At 40.4% G+C, this 11,443-nt stretch overlaps 1 protein-coding gene across 1 annotated transcript; it reads left to right on the top strand.

The window, feature by feature from the left end:
- Positions 1-722: 722 nt before the first annotated feature.
- Positions 723-3,231, top strand: fzd2 (frizzled class receptor 2). Its single transcript, XM_026916491.3, has one exon. It carries the CDS (start codon positions 937-939, stop codon positions 2,587-2,589), a length of 1,653 nt encoding a protein of 550 aa, XP_026772292.3. The 5' UTR covers positions 723-936; the 3' UTR covers positions 2,590-3,231.
- The last annotated feature ends 8,212 nt before the right edge of the window (positions 3,232-11,443 follow it).

The following is an 11,443-nucleotide window of genomic DNA, read 5'->3' as shown; positions in this document are numbered from 1 at the left end:
TATTATTATTAGTAGTAATACTAGTAATAGTAGTATGTTTTATCTATTTATTTATTTATTTATTTATTTATTAGTTGCAGTAGTAGTATTGGTAATATAAATGTACCCTTCTTTGTCATGCTATTAAAATAGGATAGATAGATAGATAGATAGATAGATAGATAGATAGATAGATAGATGGGCTTATTAATCTATTTATTATTATAGATATTATTATTTATTATCTAGTTAATGTTGTACTGACTACATTTGCTTGTCTGTTTCTTCTTCTTCTTCTTCTTCTTCTTCTTCTTCTTCTTCTTCTATCAGTAGCAGTGGTATTTTATTATGATTCGTATTAGATAGATAGATAGATAGGACAGAGAGAGAGAGAGAGAGAGAGAGAGAGAGAGAGAATAATTTGTTGTAATGATGTACAGTAAACCGTTTAGAGAATAGGGATTTTTGTGATTTATTATTTTATATATACTTTATGATGTATAGAAGCCTGGCCTCAGCTCGGATGGGAGAAAGCGGTGCCTTGCGGTGTGTGCAGTGTTTTGGCTGCGTGCTGTGGAAAAGGTCTCCAGCTTGCGGTTCCTCAGAAATCCGCCGGACGGCAGCTCAGTGTAGCAGAGGGAGTCTGGAAGAGTGTCTGTTTCAACCGCCCCTAAATCCCTCCTCTTTCTCATATCACCGCGAGACGCGTGAAGCGAGAGAGGGGGGGGGGGGGGGGGCTTGAAACCGTCCAATGGGACAAAGAGTGGAGGAAAAAAGTCAGGCAGTCACTGCGCGCGGAGCAACACGTTTCCACTGGACGTGAAAGTTTTCACCGTGGAGTTCGTGTTCCGGACGATTTCAGTCATAGCAAATTATGTGTTATTCTAAATCTTAACTTTGTGCAGACATTCGCCAGAGAGACGTTTTAGCTCAAGTTGAGGCGCTTGAACCTTGACAATGGAGACTAGTGGGAGCTCGGCTACCTTCTTGACACTGCTGCTGTCCTCCTGCCTGGTCTCAGTGTCTGCTCAGTACCAAGGAGATCATGGGATAGCCGTGCCCGATCACGGATTCTGTCAGCCGATCACTATTCCGCTTTGCACAGACATTGCCTACAACCAAACCATCATGCCAAACCTGGTCGGTCACTACAACCAAGATGACGCTGGCTTAGAGGTCCACCAGTTTTATCCGCTTGTCAAGGTACAGTGTTCTCCAGAGCTCAAGTTTTTCCTCTGTTCCATGTATGCGCCTGTCTGCACCGTTTTGGAAAAAGCCATTCCTCCTTGTCGGTCTATATGTGAAAGAGCTAAGCACGGCTGTGAGGCGCTCATGAACAAGTTCGGGTTTCAGTGGCCGGAGCGCCTGAGGTGTGAGAACTTCCCCGTGTTGGGAGACGGTCAAATATGTGTTGGGCAGAATGAATCGGCGGCCACCGTGGCACCCGCACACGTGCCCGCAGCAGGCACTCCTGGGGTCCATTTATATTCCACGCCAGATAGGCCGTTCCGTTGCCCGCCAACCCTCAAGGTCCCGTCCTACCTTAACTACAAGTTCCTCGGGGAGATAGACTGCGGCGCTCCGTGCGAGTCATCCAGGACTCATGGAGCCTACATGTTCTTCACCGACCAGGAGATTGAATTTGCTCGTGTTTGGATTCTAGTTTGGTCATGCCTGTGCTGTGCATCCACACTGTTTACTGTGACTACATATCTAGTGGACATGCAGCGTTTTAAGTACCCCGAGCGCCCCATCATTTTCCTGTCCGGCTGCTACACCATGGTGTCCATCGCATACATTACTGGCTATTTCCTGGGAGACAAAGTGGCATGCAACGGGAGCTTCGAAGGCAGCTATAAAACAATAGTCCAAGGCACGAAAAGGGAGGGCTGCACCATCCTCTTCATGATGCTGTATTTCTTCAGCATGGCATCCTCCATATGGTGGGTTGTTCTGTCCTTGACCTGGTTCCTTGCTGCAGGGATGAAGTGGGGACATGAGGCCATTGAGGCCAACTCGCAGTACTTCCACTTGGCGGCTTGGGCTGTGCCGGCGGTGAAAACCATCAGCATCCTGGCCATGGGGCAGATCGATGGCGATGTTCTGAGTGGTGTTTGCTTCGTAGGCTTGAGCAACGTTGACCCTCTGCGTGGCTTCGTCCTGGCTCCATTGTTCATCTACCTCTTCATCGGCACGTCCTTCCTGCTGGCAGGTTTCGTCTCCCTGTTCCGCATCCGTACCATCATGAAGCATGACGGAACCAAGACGGAAAAGCTGGAGCGTCTTATGGTGCGCATCGGCATCTTCTCTGTGCTCTACACGGTGCCGGCCACCATCGTCATTGCTTGCTTCTTCTACGAGCAGGCCTTCCGTGGGCACTGGGAACGCAGCTGGATCAGCACACACTGCAAGACCTTGGCTATCCCGTGTCCCATGCAGCCCACGCCACGCATGAGCCCCGACTTCACTGTCTACATGATCAAATACCTCATGACCCTCATCGTGGGCATCACCTCTGGCTTCTGGATCTGGTCTGGGAAAACGCTGCACTCGTGGAGGAAGTTCTACACGCGCCTGACCAGCGGACAACACGGCGAGACCACGGTGTAGAGAAAAGGATTCCAGACCCTTCTACATACACACGCAAGGACACAGCAAGGAAATGTTACTTTCTTGTTTTTTTTGGAGACATTAATGACTGAATGCCTTTTTTACTCACAAAGACTGATTGTGAAACTCGTATGTCTGTGCTTATCATCAGTATTGGTCATTAGTGACATTTGCTGTTGAATATCGTATGTCGTTTATAAGACATTTGGGGAATGAGGAGATTAGAAGTGTTGTTTTTTTATTGCTGTTGTTTTGTCTTGTTATTTTGTGCTGCAAATGGACAAACTAAATGAAAAGCCAAATGAGAACTTTCCCAAGGATTGCCCAAAAGGAAAAAAACAAACGTGGCCATTTCCGTGCCACGTGCCGAGACACTCCCTCACTCGTCCTCGCCTCTCTTTACACTCCTTGCTCTTTCTTCTCAACTCCTAGAGTAAGATCAAGATGCCAGCTGGGAATCCGGCAAGTGGTAGACGAAGGGAGGTGAGCCGTGGTGAAGGAGGAGGAGCAGGAGGAGGAGAACACCTTTTGGACGTGGAATTCTTTCTCGCAGTAAACTGTGTTTAAGATGTGCCTTAAAGCACTGTAAATAATATTTGTACAAAATATATATATGAATATAATTATATATTTGTATTTAAACAGCTGGGTTATTATTATTGTTTTCGAGCTTGGTCAGATCTCTGTCTCTATCTCTGTCTGTGGCTAATGCACACACATTCACACTCACGTGCGTCACTCGGACAGCTCTGTAATCAGGTTTCTCCCTCACGCGTCTGTACAGAAAGCTGTTTCGAATTAAAAAAGTTTCCCTAAAACAGAACACTCCCTCTACTTGGCCCCTAATTTCCCCCTCTCCATATCTCCTTGCTGCCTATTCCTCAAAATCAACCAAAATGACACAGAGGCTTCAGAAGCATGAATGGACATTTGTGTTTTTGAGTGTATGCAGGCGTGTGTGTGAATGTGTCTGTGTGTGTGTGTGAAAGAGTTAGATAGGAGATGGAAGGGGGGCGAGGGTGCTGTTTTAACAGGCTTTATTTTGTAGGTGGAGAGTGTGAAGGAGACAGCTCTTGACAAGCAAATGGGTCTCACATGACGTGAACAAGCAGGGGTATTTTTTTGGTGGAGGAAAAAAAACGAGGAGCACATGACAACAAGATGGTGTGTGTGTGTGTGTGTGTGTGTGTGTGTGTGTGCATATATTTTTGCTTTTCTTGGTTCTTCTTTTTCAAGATTCAAATTCCAACTCATCAAATGAGATTCTTAAACCTGAGAATGTAACTCGGGATTGTGGCAGTTTGTAAAGTTTTGAGACTCATCTATCTGGATGACTTTCACCTTGGAGTCCTTATTTACCGTGCAAATGTTGATCAGGTGTCTGTTTCAGTGACCCTACTTGCTTTGTCTCCACTGGCAACAATTAATCCCAGCATTCTTTCAGACCTCAGTGTGTGTGTGTGTGTGTGTGTGTGTGTGTGTGTGCGTGTAAGCTCATATTTCCAGTCTAATGCATGCCCTTGAGGCAGTCAATTTCACGCTCAGTCCTTCACACAATAGCAGCATTCTGTCTTTACCTTACATCTTGTACACTTAGCATCCAAAACGTACCAAAACTTGGCTCACAGTTCAGGGTGTTGTGTCTGTGTGTGTCTGAATGCATATTTCCTAGATCAGGTGCTCAAAAACAAGTCTCCGCTGAGCAGCTGGGGTTATAAGCTATTTTAAGCAAAAGTAGTAAAAGTGGCATTTCATTTTCTTAGGCTGGTGCTGTGACTTTAGTGTGGTTTTATTCTGCTTTGCTGTGTATTTTCTTCACTTCCAGGGAGATAAGTGTACATGAGATAAATCTCGTGTCTGTTGGGACACCACTTGCTAATCTGATTTGAATGATGGCTGCGGGAGGGTGTGGTACAGCGAGCAACCTTCACGAGAGAGCTTTAATTAGAAACAGCGTAGAACAATGTAGTGATGTGAAAGAGAATAGGTCAGTCCAGAATAACAGATCTCGGTTATAATATACATTATAAAGCAGAAGTTTATAGCAGAAGTTAAGTCGTTTATAGACGTACCACAGTCTTGCTCTCAGAATAACATCATCAGACGCTCCGCCTTCTCACTTGGGTAGCCGTAATTGCAAAGTCTTTGAAGCTCACAGCCAATGTTACCGAATTGTATTTTAAACCAATACATATACAGATAGAAATATGAGGAGCACTATATTTACCACGGTCAGATATGAAGCTTGTGGGACAAAGAAAGACCACGCTTGGTCGGGGCCATGCTGGTTTAATTTAGCCTACTAATTTGTTTACGTTTTGGGAAATAAAATCAACAAAAATTGTTAGAAAATATTGCAAGCACGTACAAACCAAAATAGTAACTCTGAGACCAATTATGAACTCGAGTGATGTAGCTGAGGTTGAGGAACTGTCAGAGCCAGAATTCAGTGCTTTCCATGGTTTTTGTGGGCCACACCTACTTCCATGTTAAGTCCGAATACAGATACAGATACAGGAATACTAAACAGATACAAATAGTGTCTTTGCATTACACTCCTACTAGCCTGAGCTATAATGGTATCTTCCTCACATGGCCGTTTATTAAGTCAAGTGTTTTTCTTTTTTGTCTTTACACCTTGTAGAACCTGTACACGTTGGAACACAATGTCATTTCTTCAGGAATACGGTGTAACACACAAAACAGTAGTACATAATACAACACTGGAGTGGATAAAGTCCAAACACACATCAGTGTTCAAATACAGTAGTGCATGCTGACCAGACAGGACACCAGAAGAGTATTGGATGGAAGAAATCAGTGTTAGCAATTCTCTGTAAACTGTAGTCTCTAAACTATCATACTTATTGGTCAATTGATCACATAGTGAGCATGCTGACAGTTTGGGTTGTGCACAATTTCTAAACATTTTAAACAAATGATATGCATTTACAATAATCTTTCACTCTGTGCAGTAGAAGACCCACATCCTGCAATCATCTTATCGCTAACAAAACAAAGTCCATAATATAATAAGCGGTACCAATTTCGGTTTCATTTTTTTATTTGTCTATTGCTTCTAACAATAGACTATGTCACAAAGCAGCTATGGAGACGTGAGCCTAAGTCTGTCTACCACCCAATCACTAAAGTACTCACGGTAAGTTGTATGAGGAAAGGAAACAGAAAACAATCATCAGCTCTGAAACCATAATGACTAAATGGGAGTATGTTGAAAACTTAATAATCACTCGAAAGTCCTTTCATGTCTGACTTTTATCCAGTACTATTCTGATAGCAAGAGTGCAAATAAAATCTTCATTGGTGTTTTTTTTTTTAACCTTTTTGAACCCTTGCAAAAATGCAAAATTTGCTCCTTCTTAATGAAAATTTAATATAAAGTCAATATTTCAAAATAATATATATATTATATATTATATAATATAATTTAATATAAAGTGTTCAAAATATGCTTAATTTTAATATTGTGGTGAACAGTGATATATTGTATAATTCAGTATATTCAATGATATGTGATACGATGTCTTGTATAATTTGGTGAGTTTTTTTCCTCAAGCGAAATAAGACATCTACAGTTCAGTCGTAGCATTTCCGATTTTTTAACCCTCGCTACACTGCTACGGGAGTCACCTGAAAATTGTACTTTTTTTTAAAGCAGTGGTTAGAAATGTCAATTCACTGGCACATGGGATATAAAAGAGGATCACGTAGCTTTGTGTTGATTTTATCTAGGAGAACTTTGATCTGTTCACAATTCACAAGCCTCAGTCTTACGAGCCGACAGAAAACGAGAAGGTGGGACTGTCTTCTCATTGGTCAGTAAAAAAAAATGAAGTAGATTGCATCAGACTTTTACACGTTTGGCTTGCTTGTTTCACTTTTTTTCTCTCTGCCTACACTGCAAAAAATGGCATCCTAGCAAGTGAAATATCTTGAATAAAGTCAAATTTATCTATTATTTCCTATTATTAATATTACAATAAACCAAATATTAACCCAAACCTATTTATAGAATTTCTAACTAATTCAAAGCTTGAAATCTTCTTATTCTATTGGAAGATAATTTTGCATCTTTCTAGAAATAAATGCTTACAATTAGCAAAATGTATCTACAGTAGAGCAAGACTATTTCAAGTTTGAAATTAGTATTTAAAAAGCCTAAAAAAAGGCTTAATAATCTTATATTTGGGTTTTTATAATCGTATAATAGGAAATACGGGATAAATTTGACTTTATCCAAGGTATTTCCTGTCGCTAAGGTATTGTATATAATATTTTGCATTGTGCTAGGATCTTGTGGTTAGCAATGTGGACAGCTGTGTATAATGTAACGCGGGCATGTGCTAGCAAGCTAGCCCACAGATTTGCTTAAAGAAATCCATAGTTTTTCATTTTTACGAACCCTCACGCTCCCAAATACCATAGTCATTTGCATCATGCAAATAGCACATTTTTCACTATTTCAAACTGTCCGGAGTACTAATATTGTGCGTTGATGAATGATTATCAACACAGGCACAACCCAGTGACTAAATATGCGTAATAGATATATAGTTACTTACCAAAAAATCTCCTTGTCTAATATGTTTACAAATTAAACGAAAAAGACGGTGGCTCTGTTATGCAGGAGGGGGCATTTATTTATTTGTGCTGGCATCACTGCAAACCAATACATCAAGTTCTTTATCCTATAATTTGATCACCTTTATCCTATAATTTTATTTCTACCTGGATGGGCGTGGTCTCTTCCAGAATGACTCCGCCCCCATCCACAGGACACAAGGGCTCACTGAATGAGGATGATGAAGATGAAAATGATGTAAATCATATGCTATGGCCTTCACACTGACCAGGTGAACGCCTATGGGAGAATTTGGAGTGATATGTTAGACTGCGCTCTCCTCCACTAAGTGCAGGAATATCTTTTAGAAGAAGGGTGTTCATCAGTTCCAAAGAGCTGTAGAATTTATATTAATGTGCCTGTATAAAGAAAAGCAAAGCATAGATGCCTTCAAAAATAATGAAATGAAATGTTAGGACATAAAGAAATACTATAAAGAGCAGGAAACAGTAATCAACTAAACAGAGTTGATATCTCGTGACAACCCTTTGAAAAAATTCAGCAGACTCAGGTATGATGTGTGGAGTTTTAAAAGGAAATGAGCTGTAGGTTTTACTGAGCATCTTGCAGAACCAGCTACAGCTCTTCTGGAAACTCCGACTGTCACACTCACCTCTTTTTTGCAGCAAAACCCAGTATTATGTTTTTTTTTGTCTGAAAAGTGGTCTGTTACATAACATGTTGCTTTCTTTACTGACATTTTTCTGTACCATTTAATTTATTATTGGAAAAGTAATGTTTGGAAATATAAGAAGTCATAAAATAAACATCTATAACAAAAGTTGTACTAAAAAAGACTTTTGCATGTAAATATACAGTACCATATAGACCTATATAAGAGTGTATTGTGTAAAAATGATTTGTGGATTTTTTAAATATATGTTCTCTTTGACTTATTTGGATTTGTGTCCTTGTTTAGATACATTACTGTGTGTATAAAAATAAAAATATACAGTATATTAACCCTATGATGCTGGACTTACGGGACAGCCTGTGTATATGTGAACAATATAGTAAATGTAGTAAAAGATTTCCAGAGAAACAGGACATTTATTACAAAAGTCCTTCATCAGCTGTGCAAGAAAAATGTTCTCTACACACTTTGTGTACTTTGCTTACCTTTTACCACTCCCTGGAGTCTTACATATAAAACAAACGAGGGGCTCATTTAATTAACCTATTAGTAGGTTTATGTGGTATGTATCGTATGTGCCAAAAATGTTCGTGACTTTTTATTTCTGGATCTGATTGTGAAAAGTCCAAGATTGTAATTGCTGTAATTAAAACATGCCTGCCTTTAATCATTTATTTATCCTCATCAGGATTTAAGAGCGGCCAGTCCTTCAATACAAACCTTGAGGTGTGTAATATTGTTCCTTTCCTGTTTACCCTGTGGCACTAATAGTGTTTAAACTGTAGTAAAACATGAAGGAGGACGTCTAACAAATAATTCACCACTATATTATATTTCATTCATCAGTATGAAGGCTTGCAGAGAGAGGTTGATAAACCGGATGCATGCATCTGTTCGATTTTAGACTGCAGCAACTGCCATGAAATGCATAACTCATGTATGAGAACATACACACACACACACACACACTCGCACACACACATTTGCCACACTACCCTTGTGAGGACCTATTAATGCAGCAAAGTAATGCTTTGCTACATCTAAACCTACCCCTAAGCTTAACCTCAGTAACCGAAAGGAAACCTCTCAGCTCTATTAGCTGTTTTTTTTTTTGAATAAAAGCTGCAGTTTTTATAAAAATAAATAAATAACCAGAAAAATGTTCACACCAGATCAGTATATCCTCAATGGGACAATTTGGTCGGCACTAAGACATAAAAAAACATGCCCACACATATACTGAGGAGCCGGGAGGACGAGGGACACATACTTTAAATAGCACAGCAGACTTCGAGAAAGTCCAGTGACGTCCGGAGATGACTGTTTTTGTGTCTGGTGAGAGTGCGGGTTTTGCTCTTTAAGAATAATCTCTCCAAACATCCAGTCAAGTACAGACACTCACTCATGCACACAAAGCCTCTGAAGGCTGGAATCCCCCTGGAAAACGAGAGAGAGAGAGAGAGAGAGAGAGAGAGATGAGAAGATGGTAATTTAATTCCTGCCTGCTGATGCCGTGACGTGCACCAAGCAGAGGAGAAAGCAGATCCGCCCAACATCTTTAACTCCTAGCATGAGGTTTTATGGAACACACACACACACACACACACACATGAAGGACACTTTTCTCTCTTTTTCTTCTTTCCTGTTTCCTGTCCTTCTTCTTTTTTTTCTTTTTTTTTTTTTTTGGCTTAGGCACTTGAACATATTGATCGTCTCTTTTACTGCTTATTTAAAGTCTGTAAGTCTGAAAAGAAGTCATTGTTACACATTTGGTAGCTTCCCAAGTCTCTGAGTCTTGGAGATCTGTATCTGTAAGTCCCATGCAGCAAATTAGTCTAGTTTCTAATTTTATCTCTCTACATGAGTGGAAGTTTATAGAGCAAAATTGCATGAGTGGCACAAACGTTTTAGAAAAGCATCGAGACGTTATGCAGTGATTTATTTATTTTTTTTTCAGTTTGGCTCCTTAAAACCATTTTTGTCTGTCTTAAACTCTTTCCACTCCTTCATTGTCTCATTCTCTCCATTTGTCTTTCTTCTCCCTCCCTGTCTCCGCTCAGATGAAAGAAGGGAATGCGATGAATGAGTCAGCGGCCAAGTGCCGCGACTGCTGGTGTGTGTGTGTGTGTGTGTGTGTGTGTACAAGTAACAAGAACACCCGTACAAGGCCTGACTAGCCTTGGGGCCCACTTCCTGAACACGGTTCATGCTAGCAGCAGTGCCTGTTTGTCTTCTGTTCCAGAAAAGGAGGGGAAGCATAACTGATTAAAAAAAGACGGTGAAACAGAGCATTGAAGACAAAAGAAGCAGAAGATTGCAGCGAATATTTAAAAGTATATAGTACATGCCGGTCTAGAAGATTTCTAAAGAGCATTCAGTGAGAGGTTTGTTCAATTCAAACTCTAAACTGTGCCTCAACATACTCTTATATACTATTCCACTAAGGAATAAAACACACTGGGGGGGCATGCAGTTCTGGGAAAATAATCAATGACTGGCTGGTGTGATGTGGCTGGATGTGGATGCAACGCCAAGTTCATCCAAAGTGTTTTATTTCACGTTGATTTCACTACATTTCCAACAAAGATACATTTTTGACATTAAAGAGTGACATCATACTTTGTGGAATGCTATAAACAGTCATTCCTTCACCAGCCTCTCTTTTTTCTCTCTCGAAGTTAAGAAGACAGCTTGCCATGTCACCAAGAAACTCCAAAGCCTATCACAACATGGTACCGGGAAACTTTTAGCTAGCTAGCTAACTTAGCATTTAATGTTAGCTGATTGTTATGGTACAATTTGACAGGTTTGTCTACTTAAATAAATCGCCAAGAATATGACGATGTAAATGAAGACTTTAAAACAGAAATGAAACTCGTCTAAACCCGTAACAAATGTGAGCTAGCTGATAACTATCCAGCTAGCTGTTTTGGATTTATGCGGATTGTGTAATAATCGAAGTTCTTGGGCATTATACCACAGTGAAGATGAATTCCCGAATCTGATTGGTCAGAAGGTGTTGATTCATTTTCTATAACAGCTGCTCTGAAAGTAGTTCCGGCTGCAAGACTAATCACAGATTTATATTAATGCACTCATTCTAATATGTTATCGTTTCTATAGTAACAACTTTCACAGGGACTTGTACGCCGGATGTCTCACATAAACAGATTACAAAAATGTGTGTAATCACTGATAAGGTGATGGCTGCTGGAAGGAGAAGTTTATTTAACATTTACGGAAGGAGTCTCCAGTGTCAGCGCTTTGTAACAGTCAGAGGTAAAGCTGTAACTTTAAGTTTTCCGACATCTTCAGGACAGAGGAGTTTGCGCTTTCTGGTTTCTCGGTAACATGACAAGCTGCACTTTTCGTCTTATTAAATTTACAAGAGAATAAAGACAGGCCAGTGAGGGAGCATAAATGATAACAGGAAGTAATTTGTTTTGCAGACATTCCACAACATTAAATGTAATTATAACTGGATAAAAAATACTGCATATTCTTTAATAAATAAAAATTGTAGTCGTTGGCAAATTGCTGTGGTACAGTATAAGCCCCCTTCTGTTCCACTGCTCAGG

Source organism: Pangasianodon hypophthalmus, chromosome 13, assembly GCF_027358585.1.
Source record: "Pangasianodon hypophthalmus isolate fPanHyp1 chromosome 13, fPanHyp1.pri, whole genome shotgun sequence".
Classification (NCBI taxonomy): Eukaryota; Metazoa; Chordata; class Actinopteri; order Siluriformes; family Pangasiidae; genus Pangasianodon; species Pangasianodon hypophthalmus.
The sequence above is the reverse complement of the archived record's forward strand: the minus strand, read 5'-3'. Positions and strand labels throughout refer to the sequence as shown.